General features: G+C 38.4%; 1 protein-coding gene across 1 annotated transcript; it reads right to left on the minus strand.

Annotated features, from left to right (window-relative positions):
* Positions 1-916: 916 nt before the first annotated feature.
* Positions 917-16,233, minus strand: ctdspl2b (CTD (carboxy-terminal domain, RNA polymerase II, polypeptide A) small phosphatase like 2b). Its single transcript, XM_027008961.2, has 13 exons — positions 16,060-16,233; positions 11,870-12,054; positions 8,084-8,210; positions 7,720-7,869; positions 7,347-7,586; positions 7,053-7,134; positions 6,403-6,514; positions 6,163-6,249; positions 5,899-5,961; positions 5,726-5,805; positions 4,584-4,710; positions 4,064-4,159; positions 917-3,875 (listed from the first exon to the last, which is right to left on the minus strand). The coding sequence occupies exons 2-13, from the start codon at positions 12,029-12,031 to the stop codon at positions 3,810-3,812; spliced, it is 1,392 nt and encodes a 463-aa protein (XP_026864762.1). The 5' UTR covers positions 12,032-12,054; positions 16,060-16,233; the 3' UTR covers positions 917-3,809.
* Positions 16,234-16,707: the final 474 nt, after the last annotated feature.

Genomic DNA, 16,707 nt, shown 5'->3' on the forward strand with positions numbered 1-16,707 from the left:
CAGTGAGAGGCGGCTAGAGAGGCGACTGAATGACATTAAGACAGGACAGTGCTTTGAGTGACATTAAATCGCGTTAGAAGGTAAAAATAGCAACGAAGTCACAAAAACCCAGTACACAAACACACCTTTACAGATCTAATGTCCTTATTGCTGGTTTTGTTTAAAAGACACCAATTAATATGAAATACATTACAGCTGTATTCGACTGTATCACACTGAAAAAAGTGGTCGTTTACAAACATTGCCTTTCCCCATTTACATTTTACTTTATATACGTAATTTTATTAACTTCAAGTCGATGTTACTTTAACATGTACCACCTACCTAAATATTCTTGCAGGCAAAGAACATTCCATCATAACGGTATAGTTAAATAAGAAACCCTTTTCCTGTCTTTCCTATATATATATATATATATATATATATATATATATATATATATATATATATATATATATATATATATATATATATATATATATATATATATATTTATTTTCATAATTATTATTATTTTTTGGACAGAGACTACAAACTGCTTCTACGTTGCTCTGGACAGGGATGTCTGCCAAATTATGTAAGTGCTATTCCCTAATGGCAGTGGAATCTTTCAGAATAACATGCCATGTTACACTGCAAAAACTGGAATGGTTTGTGGAAAACAAAAGTTTATGGTGTCGACATAAACAATTCCCCAGCACTCAATCTGATCATGCACCTGTGGGATCTGTGAACAACCTGGTGCCAGATACCACAGGTCACCTTCAGAGGTCATGTGGAGTTCATGCCTTGATGGGTCAGAGCTGTTTTAGCAGCACGAGGAAGGCCGTAACATTAGGTGCATGTGTGTACTGTACACCCCCCCCCCCCCGCCCCACCCCCATAGTCACCTGTAATAATAAGGTCTCAAACAGTCTTCATCTTTGCAGAAAAAGTTCCATGAGTAAATTTTAATTAAGGACTTTCCCACAAACAGGCTTAATTTTTACATGCTATGAATTATTTTTCTACCAGTGACATTTTGAGCTAACTAAACGTACATACATAATATAGTAAGAAAAAAAAAACACTCCATTTGATGTAAAGTTAAATCTTCATTAATACATTTAAAAAGTAGATGACATGCCTTCTGAAATCAAAAAATACAAAAAGTTTCCTTACTTTAAGGATCTTCCATGAAGAATGTATTCCATGTATTTTTGGTACAATACCCATTGTAGAATAAAAATGGTAATGTACATTTGAACTTACTCACACATCTGAAACATCTAAACCACCCTTTGTGCATAAAATGCTACAGCTCTTTGACAATCATAGAAAATAAGTCTCTTTGTTCATGAGGAAGTGCTTGGTGTGGTATGTAGCAACACCCCCCTCTCAAATATTTGGAGCCACCTTTTGGAGCTCAGGACACTGTTAAAACTTTGCATAAGTCAAAATTGTCAACATGACTGCAGGGAAAATCATAGTAACTGCTACTTCATGTGCAATGTAATAATACAATATACATATAACCATTTCAATACTATACGTAACCATTACCAATTTACTCATTTGCTTTAAAAGATAACTGCCTGCAAACACTTTCAATTAGAAAGAATAGTACAAGCTTTTGTCAAAAGAGCAGGATCCTTGGGATCACTTTTCCTGTCTTCAACATTGGGTTTTCTTCCCCGCCCTGTCCCCCCATTGCTTTGCAATTGTTACAACAACAAAATGACACCCCCAAAAAAACCCAAAACAAAAAACATAGAAACCCCCATTACATATCAGGGGGTTTCCAAATAAGATTACAAAAGCATTTGTATATAGACACTCAGAAGGCCTTAATAGTTCACAGCAGAGCAGATTAGCATACTTTACAGCTGTAGCTGTTTTTCTAGGTGGTTCTTGCTCTTTTCATAGCATAAGCAAATTTTACATCAACAGAACAAACAAAACCCTCAAACTGAGTGCGACCTATAGGGTCTCGACAGGAGAAATGGCAACACAATTGACTACAGAACCTCTTTACCTTTTTTTCAATGTCCTTAAAATGATGAACCAGAAAAGGCATGAGAAAATACACATTTCACAACCAACATGGTGCACAAAAGCAACTTCTTTCTTACTATACTTTGTTACACATGTATTATGGTGTATCATCCAAAATACACCTTGGTGGAGAAGAAACACACCATTAATATGCAAGAAACTCTTTTCTAACTCACTGCATTAGACACATTCATACTGATTACTCCTCATGTAGAATATACTAACCAAAGGTAGATATTCAGGTAGAGAGTAAGAATATTCTCCCCACAATTATATCCAAATCACCTGGCTTTGCTAATTATCTTGAGTCTACAGGTGGAATTATGGGAGGCTAACATGATACAAAATCTTGGAAGGACTTTTTTTTTAATTTACTTTTTGAACCTGAAGTTTTACAGGTTTTACTGTGTGTTTAAAAAAAAAAAAAAAAAAAAAGGTTCCAAGAAAAAGGTAGGAAACTACTAGTAAGTGAAATTTCAACCACAGAGATGAGATTTGCTGTTCATATGCTGGTGCTAGAAACCAGGTTGCCATGGACTCCAACCCTTCTTACACTTTGCAGTTTGGGTGAAAAGATTTGCACACAATGAACCATGCTACATTGGCTCCTATTTTTACATTAAAATACTTGCTTGCTGTTCAATACACACACACACAAAAATACACCCAACACAATGGGCAATGAACACTGGTTTAAAAAAATATATACGTCTATTAAAAAAAGGCATAATATGAAAACTTATTTGACAGACAAACTAGAATACAAAATATAAAAGGCCAACAGGAAGTGATAACTTGGAGATCTTTGATATTCTAACCTAACTTTTAGCTTGAGATGATATTTTAAAAGTGCAGATGTACACATCAGTAAAATGGACAAGGCTGGACAGCCAAACTTGTGACCATTTCAAAGCCTCTCACAGCAGGCTAAATTTAGGTGTGAGAATTAAAAGCATTGAAAAACAAACAAATCTCTCTCATCACAAGATATAATCCAACAAAATACCCCCAAAACTCACACCAGTCTCTTTGAGAATGTAATACATTATTTTGGCAGACAAAGACAAGCCACACTGCAGTAAAGGAACACTTCTGCCAAAAAACACTAATTAAACTAATGCCAGAAATGCAATGCCAACATCAAGGAATGAATAATGATATTAGACCTGTGATGACAAAACAGGCAAACAAAAACATACAAATGCATAAAACGTAAGAAAGCACTATCACCACCCACAATTTGACATTCTTTTTCTACTGGCCATTTCTACTGAAATTGGTCTTACAGCCAAAGAGTGTAAAAAGAGTGTTGTACTGGAGCACCAAAGAAATGAGTGGGGCCTTCCTCTTCTGGTTTAGGTTTTGCACATTCACTTGTTTATGGGTTAAAATTACTAAAAACACAAAAGCATTCCAGCTCCTCCACTAGCGCGCGCACACGCACACGCACACACACACACACACACACACACACACACACACACACACACACACAGAGAGAGAGAATGATGTGCCATGGAAGAGGTCTTGGAGGGACATGGGGTCTTGGTCTTTGACAAGTAAAACATTTACATTTGTACATTTATTCATACGAGTTGAAAAATGAAATTATTAAAGGCTCCTTCAAAAATCTCTTCTGACTTTTTTTATGACTGAAGGGATGGAATAGCTGAGGGGGAAGTAACAGTAATGGCAACAATGATTGTTAAAACCCAGAGGGTTGGTTTGTTTTTTCTTTTAATTATTACTGTGTGTCCAGCTGCATGTATTCATGTTCAATCCGGAGGAAGCAGGTCGTGCAGGCGAAACCGATCACGGACATGCGGTCGCACATCTTCATTCTGGGATTGTGGGAGAAACAAAGATGACAATCAAAAGCATTCAGATGAACAATTTTAAGTTCATTCAATTTTTAAGTTCCTTTCTGACCTTGCTATCATACTCACGCTGGGAAAATTTGGAACACCTCGCTCCTCATAATAAAGTTAAGTAAGAATTGTTCAAGTAGGAAATGCTGTGATTGACATACCAATTCCACCAGCTTTTCCAGAAAAGGGACCAGCTTGAGAAGTTCACTGTCGTTCTTGTCCATGAACCAGCTTTCAATTGGTATCCCATTGGAGAGCTGTTTTTACAGACACAGTGAAGATGTGGTTAGGTTTTGTAAAAATATTAAATTACTCAAGATGTAAAACAATGATATGCCCAGTTTCATGGAATAAAACAAATCAAAACAAGTGTTTCCAGCAATCAATAAATTTCGGCATTGCAGATTAATATTACCTTCTGGGTTTAATATAAACTCAGATATTCATCACTATATATGAAATGTGTATTTAAATGAACCCTGAAATTTTAGTCCCACAACAGCAAGCAAGTTTTCAATTATCTTAACTAACAAGCAACTTGACACTGCCAACTTTCGCACAATTCCAATATTTATTTTTCAAAGTAGAAGTTTATTGAGAACATTAAAAAGAAAAGCAGATACTTGGATTTTAAATATGATTATTATGGGCAGGGTGGCCCGCCCAGCAAATTGAGCCCACCTGATAGGCAAAGGCTTGTGGTGAGTTGTCAATGATGATGGTCTTTGACAAGTCTCTCCCAAGAATATTCAAGTCCTTGATGTAGTTCCCTTGTACACAGACACAATGTTCGCGAAATAACCTATGCCTACAATCACACACACACACACACACACACACACACACACACACACACACACACACACACACACACACACACACACACACACACACACACACACACACACACACACACACACACAATCATTTGCCACGACACCAAGACAGAAATGAATAATGCAGACCAACCAAAGTGTCGACACCTGAAGATCACATGTGGCAGAGACCAACATCCACTCTAACCTAAACCCAACCCTGCACATTGTAACCAAAGCCAGCAGAGGAACTGAGGCAGACACGTAAAGCCAAACTCTGGATTCCATTACAAAATAAAACCACTTCACGCTTATAGGGACCAAATCCTGATCAAGGCCATCCTATTTAAGCGGACAAAAAAGCGTTCTACTTCTGTGCCAGTATTGTATACACTTACCACCTATCTTCCTAAAAATGGTTTATTTATTAGAAATGCCTTATAGGAGTACATTCGCAGCATTTCACACTTATCCAAAGTGACTTGATTACTTATTAACTATCACAGAACACACGCTTCCCCGGGAATCTTGGTGGAGTGAGGGGCTTGCACTTCCTGCTGTGCACAGTGTTGCTGCTTAATGAATGAATGGTCTGCCACTTAAATGATATACATCAGTGCCCCTTCATCTGGTCAGAGACTGACTAGTGCTGAAAGAGGGAGGAGTTAGCTGACAAACTATGCAGAACTACTTGTTGATTGCAGTTTGGTCTGTAATTGTACACCTACAGAATTCACCTACAGCACTAAAACAAGTTTAAAAAAAAGAGAAAAATATCCAGCAGTAGCAAACCTCAAAAATAACAGGGATTAAATGGTTAATTCTGGTTAACACTAGTGATGAAATCTTTCATGTCTTGGTCACAGGCATTAAGAAGCAACAGATGAAAACTATTAATTTTTCAGAAAAGAATGCCTATATTTCAGATAAATAAGAAATATAATGCATTTCATACACTGCCAGAACAGTATGTGTGAAGAGAAAAAGTGACAAAATAAATATACTAACCGGACCAACTGTTTCTTCGGATCTAGAATGTTCAGCAACTTATCTGCGTAAACTTTCTTCGAGGCAGTAAAAAGAATGATCTGGGGGAGAAAACACTCCTGTGAGCATCAAATGTTAACATGGAAGCGCAGACACACCTATTTAAACACAACGAAAAAAGGACAGTGGTTTACCTCGTAAATCTGAGACATGCGTTCGAGAAATTCTCTGAAGAATGGCCTCAACCGTACATAAACCTGATGTGTGGGTGGGGTCAAAACAAAAACACACAAAATCAAAACTGTATTTACACTGCCAAGCTCCAATTTCCTCTAGAGAAAAAGAACCAATTGCTTGGGATTGACAAGAACTACATTTCTGTGACTTTCAAACTAGTATTTTGGTCCCCTCTTGTGGACACACTCAAACAGGTCCCCCCCCCCAGTCCTTGGACTTACCTGGTATATGACATCTTGAAAAAGGACAGGAAACGTCAATGCCGCATCTTCCAGCTCATTCAAGCTACAATGGACTAGAGTTTCATCCTTCATAGAACCAAAACACAGGACAGTGGCAATTACAGTGTAAGACAGAACAGACAGTACTCATGACATGGCTCTGCTGTTCCGTCTGAGTATCGCCACTATGTTTGTTTATTTATTCATGCATTCATCTTTAATTTATGGTTCTATGCTCACCAGGTCCAAGACAAGAGAGAACTCTGGTGTGCTGCGTGTCTTCAATGGGAGCGCAGGTTTGCGGGTTAGCTGCTCCTCAGTTAGAGGAGGGACGTGCTTGATGAAGAAATACCTGACGAAATAAATGCAACATGTTGAACGCGCTTCATAATAGCAGACAGGGACAGCTGACATGCTAGCCACAGCATACCACAGCATGCAAGCCAATACAGTGGGTTACATTAAATGTCAGTGCGTGAGATTTTTGAATAGAAATGAGTTCATTTCATAAATTAGTAATAACTCAATTCTCAGACTCATGACTCAAAATGTATTCAATTAGTAAACAATACAAACTTCTACAATTAGACAGGCTATTAACAGTTATTTGTCACACTTAAGATTTTTAAATTGGTCAGTACACACAAAAATGACTGAAGCTTCTCAGTGTACAAATAAAAGAGTAACGTTTACACCTACAAAACACTGCAGAAAGTCACAATTCTGATTAATATAAAATTAATTACTGAGTCCTATTTACTGACTTAGTTTTTAGTTATAGATGAAGCATTTTGCCTGTGGGTTCTTACGTGATATGAAACCAGTGGCTGAGCGAACAACAAGCACCTGTTATCACAACGCACTGGCCAATAAGTGCAAGCTGTACTCACGGATCAAACACCTCCCAATCCTCTTCACATGAGGCTTCAGTAGGGGCACTGACATATCCACAGGGTGGAGGAGAACCAGGTGCTAAAGAAAGCAAATGAGAAAGCAAGAAAAAGGTGAAGTGAAGCAGAGTGGGGGAAAAAAGTGAGGAAGAGAAAGGGTGCAAACTCAATTTCATAAACCACAATAAATTCAGAAATCTTTTGGTTACATCATCTCAAAAATGCTCAACCTGCCGAAACAATCATAATCATCAATGAATTAGCATGTCAGTAAACCAGGACCCAGTCCTCTACCTGTGAGGGGTGGCAGATCAGCATGTGATATTCCATCATCTTCCTCTTCCTCCTCTGGTTGAGTGTGGTTGGGGGGTGGGAGTCTCACAGCAGTAGGGGGTAACGTGCTGGGGCAGAGCTGCACACACTGGCCCTGGGTGAACGCGGCACTGCCCGTCTCCTCCACCTGCACCATGTCCAGCTGTTTTACGATGTCCCCCGCTTCTATGGCCTGGGCCGGGGAGTCTGAACCGGACACGGCTAGCAAATGGAAAAGGTCGTTTGCTACGTCAAGTTTCCTCTCCTCTAAATGACTCTGTGCTATGACTATTGCTGGAGGTGTGAATCTATTCCTCACACAAGATGCAATTTCAGAGTTTGCTCCAGGGCTCACCATTTTTGTTTGCTGGTGAGAAGAAATTGAAGACTGGAGAGAAGATGGTGCCCAGCAGGGTGGTGCGGGGCGGACTGCTCACAGCTTCCACGGACTCATCGAGCTTCCCGTTAGGCTTGGCTGCCTTACTCGTTTCATGGTTCCTGGCTTCTGCGAGTTACCATTTTGGGGGAACAAAAGCAATACAGTTTCAATTTCACATAGTAGTTGAGAAAGCTAGGAAAGACCAAACGACTGTTTTCTAATTTCTGTACTACAGCTGACTATGTGCTAGGCATAATAGCATCAGCATATGTTCAATTAGAGGTTTACAACTAGATTGCCTGCACTGAACAGACACCCGTTCTCATCCTGTGAGACTCACCGCCATTGAAGGAGCATTTTCTGCGGAGCCGGCCAATGCCCTTTCTGGGACGGATGGTGCTCTGAGGGGTGGAGGTAATGAGCTCACAATTCAGCCGTCCCTTCTGTGCTGGGACCTCTTCCTCCACCTGACGTAGACATGGGTTGACAGATGTTTGAACTGCTAGTGCATATGCTGACTGGTACCAACTTCTGCATTAATCTGTACATCTGTATTCCTGATCCAATCCTGGCCCACAGCCAATTGCAGCCTGGGGAAGAAGCTTCAGGAGTGTTTTTAAAAGCTACAGCAAACATTTCCCACCACAGCAATGTCAAATATATAGATAGCAGCTAAACAATTTGATCAGTAGAGGGCACTACAACGGCAATCTTGAAACAAGCAAGCATGGCTAGCAAAGGCAGACATTCCTCTCTATGTAGCTAGTGTCACATCTTTGAAATAGCTTCTAAAATCATCAAATTTGATTTGATAATCATGCCTTTAATTATCCTTTACCAAGGGACCAAGAAATATGAGTACCATGTGTGTGTCAGAACCTCTGCAATGAAAGATTACAGCCAAGCATCAAGACACGTTGCAAAACAAAGCTCCAGGTCATTGAAGACACACTGGAAAAAATTGAGCAAATTCCTTGAGCATGTTAAACCAAAGCAGACTCTATATAAAAAGAGGGAGCTAAATGTAGCACACAATCCTTGTATTCACAGATATGAAATCACACACACACACAGAGTGCAATCAATGAGCAGTGCTAGTCATGAACACCCTGGTGGTCTGACCATTGACTGAATGCTTTCCTTGGGTGTGATATGTCTGCAGTCTACATTCTTCCAAACAGTATTGACAGCAGTAATAGCACAAGCAACATTTCTCCCAAAAGCTTACAGTAAAATAGCTCAGTGTATTTAAAGCTCAAATGATAGCACTAGAATGTGTAAATGACCCTACACCAAGGCTAGAGCTCTTGTTCTCACAGGGCACTGCCCAGACCTACTGTCAGTATGCAAGCTGTGTGGAACCACAGCTAAAATTAGACCACTACTGCACCCCTCAGACAAGCAGCAGCACCCCGCTCAGCATTTCTGGGAGAACACAACACCAAGGTCTGACAAACCCCTGCATTAAATCTTAAATAAAGAAACCTGGAAAGCCAGAGAGAGACCCATATCGAACATCATTCCGCAAAACCCCGGCACACGATTCCAGTCCTCCAGTACCAAGGGAATATATATATACAATTTTTTATCTACATGTTTGTTTGTGTTTTTTTTTTTGTGTGTGTTAAACCAGTATGTCTGGTTTAACTTAGAGGTCTTGATAAGCAAATGATGTGATCAATCATGTACTACAGAGGGCAGAAAAAGCAGCAGCAGCAGCAGTCCTCTCAGAGGAGGACTGACCTCAGAAAACATGACAATTATACACGTGCAGAACCATTTTTGAACCCTGTGGAATGGTGCTTCTCTAATGCAGTTCAATAGCTAACATCCTCAAATTATATAAGGCTTTATTCGCAAGTATTGAGAAAAGATGCTTAAGGAGACCCATAGCTGTTTGAACGGGAGACCAAGTTTATTACACAGACCATTCAACACACAACCAAGTGTTGAAATAACATGGAAAGTTATTTTATCACAAATAAATGAATTCAGACAGAACATGCTTTACTGGCTGTTGTAAAGAACAATTTTTATTCAAGAAGGATAAAGAACCTATGATCCAGAGCAGTGGTACTTCAAACAACTTCTTAAAAAAATGTGATATAACTAGGATTAATTTGACTGTTTGTGCTGTTTTGTTCTCTTACAATTACACAAGAAACCCTACATAGAACTGTAAACATTAACTAGATAGAAACCAGGTATCTATGAATGACACTTAATTTTCGTGGCAAAATTATTTAGTGAACAAACAAACAAACAAACAAAAAAAAACCCCCGACACAGATTTTTTATAATATATATATATATATATATATAAAAACTGATTATATATATATATATATATATATATATATATATATATATATATAAAAAAACTGATTATATATATATATATATATATATATATATATATATATATATAAATAATATACACTATATAATATACACTATATATATAAATAAAATATATAAAAAAATGTTAATATATAAATATAAATATATATAAATAAATATACACTATATAATATACACTATATATATAAAGAATATATATAAATAAATAAAATATATATAAAAATGTTTATATATAAATATATATAAATAAATAATATACACTATATAATATACACTATATATATATAAAGAATATATATAAATAAATAAAATATATATAAAAATGTTTATATATAAATATAAATATATATAAATATAAATAATATACACTATATAATATACACTATATATATAAAGAATATATATAAATAAATAAAATATATATAAAAATGTTTATATATATATATATATATAAATAAATAATATACACTATATAATATACACTATATATATAAAGAATATATATAAATAAATAAAATATATACAAAAATGCTTATATATATATATATATATAAATAAAAAGAGAGTTGCTCAATGAAATATACAGTTGGGACTAGATTTTTCAAATAGTCACAACTGCCTTAAACATTTTTTTTTTTAGCAAAAACAATCTTTTTGGTAATCAAATGTGCTACTTGCTAACACTGTGGGTTCTTACATATACAAAACCTGAAATGCCTGAACTCTACAAATCAACCAGAGGGCAGTGTGGAGACTGCATTTTAAATTACAGTCATGTTCCGATCTGTCTGGCCCAATAAAGGAAACATGGAAGCAGTATCCATTTCTTCAATTTAAAATATGTAACCCACTATGCCAGACTATTTGCAACCATTCTTCTATACTTCAAGGACTAGCCTATAACTATGCGTTCATTTTGAATCACAAAAGATGATTTAAAAAGCAATAAATAAATAAAATATAAATTGCCATATGAAATAAGGTAAATTAACAAATTTGTATAATTTAAACAGTAAGTACAGTAACTAAGTTCAGGTAAACCCTTCAATAGCCTACAACAACTTTCTATCAGTATTGGCCTGCACAATTACATGTGCTTTGGTCTGTCTGGCTATGATCTATGCTGGTGGCTGAATTTGTAAGTAGTGATGAATTGCTCTGCAGTCTATCCTCAAAAGTATCAAAAGAACAGTTTTGCAATTACATTTATGGCATTTAGCTGATGCTTTTATCTTAAATTGCTTACAACTATGACAACAGAACTTGAGCAATTAAAAGTTATAGGCCATGCTCAGGAGACCAACGGTGGCAAACTGGTGGTGGAAGGGCTTGAACTGGCAACCTTCTGATTACTAATCGAGTACCATAACATCTGAGCAACCACTGCCCCCAAAACATCTCCAATGTAGCCTTCTAACTTACTCTGTATGCTGAAAACTTGCTTGCTCTTTGTAGAGGTTGGGATGCTTGCTGCTATGCCTCCCTTCACTGTCAAAGCCTGGCTTCCTTATGCTGTGTAGCAGCTCAGTGCTGACAGTGCGAATGCAGAGCACGACTTGCTGCTCAGGGCTTCACACATGTTACATGTGAATTCCTTGTGTTTGTGTCCATCCAAGACAATTTAGCATGCATAGTTTGATTCACCAACAGGCATAACACAATGTCAACTTATACTACTTATTAAAAACAAAAACACTGAAAGTGAGAGCTCTGAACTGTTTACAACTGTGATGCTTCAAGCAAGTGTAGAAGGGATGGGTCTTACCTTCATGGCATCTCCGCGGATGAATTTTTTGATGGTGGACAGAAGGGCTTTCTCTTCATTTGCACACTCCTCTGCATCCGGATGCCTGCGCTTCCTTCGGGCTGGCCTGGGGGCATGAGCTGGGTTCGGCCGCTGAGATGCCTTGCGCATTCTCAGCCTCATATTGTTAATGGTCACATGTAAAACTGAGAGAGCGAGAGAGAGAGACAGAGAGAGACAGACAAACAGAACTACAGGACCAAATCTAGATTTTATTTTAAAATATTTTTGCAGGAAGACCATGAAAACATACAATCCATTTGACCAGTTCCACAACATATGCAAGCAATAGAACACAGTTAAACCCCAATAAACTAATCCAACATCAGTGAAAATGCAAAACTGTTTTATACTGCGGTTTGCAACATCAGAGAAATAAAAGAAACCTTGCAGTGCTGTGGTGCCATCTTTATTCATATTGAGCCAACCCCAGTTGAAATCCATGTACAATCTAGAGATCAGGACAATGCATGTGGAATATAAAAGCCATCCACAATGCTTTTGAGCATTGCAATGTTTCTCCCTCTAGATTTTTCTCTCCCTTACTCTATCTCCCCCCCCCCCCACACACACACTGAGTGGATGACTCATACTTTCTTTGATGTATTTAAAGGAGTCCCAGTGTTCAGAGTTCCAGAGGACCCATCACTAGCCAAGATATGTGGCAACACATCTGGATGCATTCAAGACAACATTTCCTCAAGCCCAATTATGAAAGAACAGCAACATTACTTATAGCAAAACATTCACAATCATTAAAACTTGCAAATTCAACTGCCCGTTTCATAAATGAAGCACACTTTTAAACACATCCTCATCCTTTGTTATTTCCTTTATGTATTGGGGTGTTGTCATGCTTAATATAAACATTAAGCAACAGTAATATCACTGATTATCTTAATTCCCATAATTAAATGCAGTGTTAAATGAAGGCCATCACATTCATCTAACCCATGTGTTGTGCTTCAGTAACAGTATTCTTGCCCTTCATCCTTTTTCAACCGCTGGACAAATCTTCTGTTATTTCTAAGCAGGCCAGCTTTAACAACAGTGTTTTGTAATCCGCAAAGCAAAGTTCCTGAACATAAGAGCCACATTCACAACACACCAAAATAAATTAGAAAATTAAGACTCCAAACTATAATCTATACTGGAATCAAAAACATCAAGCAGTTTTCAATAGAAGTTTCCTCTAAATAGAAGAATATAAATTTCCTTCTAAAAAGGCAACATCTTTTAGCCTCCCAGGTGTGTGTGTGTGTGTGTGTGTGTGTGAGAGAGAGAGATGCCCGGAACCAAGGAGGCTCTAGTCCATTCTTTTCCACAACGTAACTATATGGAATCCAGATGTGATTGCAGAATTCCAGACAGATGGAACTGATACTAGTTTCAACTAAACACCAGAAGAGAATACTGCCATTAAGTATGAACAGCAGTTCATAAGAAAAAATAAAGGGAAAATGGAACTAATGTTTTCCTGATGCTAGAGAACAATTTCCTTCTTTCTTTATAGATGTGCGTGGGGGGGGGGGGGGGGGGGGGGGGGTTACATAAGACATGTCTCAACATGTCCAAGACCTGTCCAGGAGCCTGCCAAAGTCAACTTCCTCTATACATTTTCCTGTCCACCTCAAATATCTCTCTCTCTCTCTCTCTCTCTCGATGGTGGGTGAGAGCATACATGCTCATGCACACAAAAACGCTCTCACTCACATACACGCTGAACTGAAACACTGTGGGTGTTTACAAGATTATAAAAGTCATAGCCCACAGTTTGCGGACATCTGTGCAAGAAGCAACCTAGATCCAAAATGTTTACAATAACCCATGCTCTTTAAAAATCCATATTTCCCACTACAATTGGGGGGAGGTTTTTATGTGGCACAATGCATTTGGATTTCTCTTTTTTTTCAGAATTTAAAGTTACATTAAAAAAGAAACACTAGTATCTTTTAAGTCACAGTGACCTCTACGGGATCAAACCAATTCAGCTAAAGCATGAATAGTAAACTCACTGTAAGAGTCAGCACCACAGTACACCAATAGGAAAACTGTGACCATCAATATCTAAATTATTCTCTCAGTATGGTGCAACGGAAAATGCAACTCAAAGTGCAATGACAATGGAGTCTTAGGTTTGGGTTGGAAAGATGGTGTGTCTCCTAAAGCAGCCAGAATGTGACAGAATAACTTATTCAAGCATTTAAATTGACGACATACCATAATACAAATTATGTTCAGCAGTTCCTTAGGCCTACATCCTGTCTAAGGTCACTTAAAAAGGCTGGCAAAGCCCACCTCAATATTCTTCTGTGTGTATCCAGGTATATTTGTCAACTGACAATCCCACAGCACTTGATTTGTAATCAGAAGGTTGCTGATTCAAGCCCTACCACTGCCAGGTTTCCACTGTTGGCCCCTGAGCAAGGCTCTTAACCCTCAATTGCTCAAGTTGTACTCAGTCATAATTGTAACTCGCTCTGGATAAAAACTTCAGCTAAATTCTGTAAATGTAAATGGTGAGTTGCTCTTGTTTGTCCAAACAGTTAAAAGGAGGCACAAACCAGAGTATTAGATTTAGATCTATACATCACTAAATCCCATGAATATATGATTTTCTTTCTGCAGTCTTGGGATACTCCAACACACGCTATAGCTCCTCTAATACAGATGACTCAGCTCATGATGGGCTTCATAATTAACTGATTAATTAAATCTGGTAGCTATCTGCTAGCCTAGCTATGCGACAGCTGAGAAAGCGCTTGACTGAGCACTGCACAAAGGAACTAAAAATTATGCCTAAAGGCGCGCATTAAAGAACTTTGCCATCACAGAAAAGTTAGCGTATTAGAACAGATTGGCTACCTACAGACAGGCCGAGGTGAATAGGATAATATCTTCTCTGCATTTGTACTTCTGTCTTGGCTGCTTGGGCTACGTAAAAGCACAGGGAAAGCGTGTGGGTGGCTTGTCAATTTTAGGCAACATTAACTAGCTCACATTCGCGTTGTGAAAAGGTATTCGGCCTACCTTCATAAAAGCTTTAACAAATACGTTAACAAAGCTAGCCTTACCTTACCCCTGGCTAGCAAAATAAATTAAATCTCAAGGTGGGCGGGAACACAATATGAGAAAGACGTCGTTAAGACAACTAGGTTAGCTAGTCAGCTAGCAACTAAGATAGCTGGGTAAGAAAAAAACCCCTTTAATACGTCTACCACTCAACTGTCTAACTTAATTTGTATAGAGAACGAACCACTGTCTCTTTAGCAACTAGCTATGCGTAACATTTACCCATATTCATCTTCTGCAAGTTCTCTAGTTAGCTAGTTACGCTCGCTAGCTGTTAAGCACAGGTACAACAGGATAGGTCCAATCTTCTCTCCATCTTGCCTAGCTATCTAGCCAAGTTTCCCCAATATCTTTTTGACACATTTAAACAGCACTTGTTGACTAGCTTTAACTGTCTAGCTACACAGACGCCTATGAAACGTTTGCTTTTAAGACTGCAATTCAGCGTTTAAGAATTTAAGAAAGAATTTAAACATAGCCAGTTAGATACCCCAACTAGGTGAATATGCCAAGTTTAACAACATCCAAGATTGCTACTTATCCTTCCCATCCATCCATGCTAACCTAACTAGCGCCAACAGAAACATTCTCCTACCTAGACGTTACTTAGCTAGCCATTGCCTGCTAGTATTGTCCGTATAAATTATACTGCCCTTTTTGTAAAACATTAAAACAATCATGTTTGGTTTTATATGTCAAATCAGCAAATATGTCAAACTATTCTCTCATCAGCACAACTAATGCCACCGATGTCACACGGCTCGGAAACAGCGATGTACAAGAGCGACATAACCTACAGGTTTATGATCTCAACCGTCTGACAGGACACAAAGTCGGTCTTTAGTTGGCTAGATAGCTCGTAGATTGGTGGCACGTTAGCTAACAAGCTACTCAGCTAGCTAAAAAAACCCAGGGAAAATCTAATTTGCTTGCAGTGTTCTTAGCTAGATAACCTAACTAGCTAGTTAGTGAGTCGCTTAGCCATGTTAGCTAAGCTAACTCACCTAGCCACCTGGCTGCGCGTGCACTCACTAGCCAAGAGAAACATGAATAAAGGAAAAACAATGCGACACACTTACTGGAAACCGCTTGGGGGAACCACGTAAAGAAGGCGCTGGATTATTCTTGGGTCTTGCCGGCTGTTTCGGGCCCCGTCGCCGTCTCAGGTCTCCCGTGTTTTGTTGTCCTCAGAATAGGATTAGCCCACTGTGCGCTACACCTCTGGTCGCCATTTCCCGCCTCCTTACCTTCACACATAGCTGAATGGATAATACCCGGATGAAGAAACATTGGGCATGCGCAATTTCCCCATAGTAACTCCACACTCGCGTGATGATGATGACCCGTTCAGTGTACATCAGTAACTCTTAACTTTCAGTTAAAATAAAATCAGTCTGTTCATGTATTTTAATTCGGGTATGAATTCGGGTATTTCCAAAATCGGCACATCTGGCAACAGCAGCAAAATTCTCCAATCAATGCAAACATGCATCTTAACCAACTACAATTTTCATATGCGTCATATATGAACATCTCGTGTTTAACCAAAATTCACGTCAACAAGAGTTTTAGAAAAGGGTTTCTCCTCCCGTGACACATTAATAAAAATAGAAACAGCACGCGGGAGCTGAAGAGGGGTAACATGGGGAAACGCATTTCAGGTGTCATGGCAACGCTCCCTCACTACAGCAACGTCCACTGGTGGCCTGTTGCTAAACGAGTGAGGC

The sequence above is a fragment of the Electrophorus electricus genome, chromosome 21, assembly GCF_013358815.1.
Source record: "Electrophorus electricus isolate fEleEle1 chromosome 21, fEleEle1.pri, whole genome shotgun sequence".
NCBI classification, from domain to species: Eukaryota; Metazoa; Chordata; class Actinopteri; order Gymnotiformes; family Gymnotidae; genus Electrophorus; species Electrophorus electricus.

What these genes read in the sequence shown, in the direction of transcription:
- ctdspl2b (XM_027008961.2), bottom strand. Translation starts at nt 12,031, where the DNA reads ATGAGGCTGAGAATGCGCAAGGCATCTCAGCGGCCGAACCCAGCTCAT. An exon ending in CTCACCAGCAAACAAAAATG is followed by an intron (nt 7,587 to 7,719) that starts GTGAGCCCTGGA and finishes TCCATTTGCTAG; the next exon opens with CCGTGTCCGGTTCAGACTCC. An exon ending in GATTGGGAGGTGTTTGATCC is followed by an intron (nt 6,515 to 7,052) that starts GTGAGTACAGCT and finishes TTATTTCGTCAG; the next exon opens with GTATTTCTTCATCAAGCACG.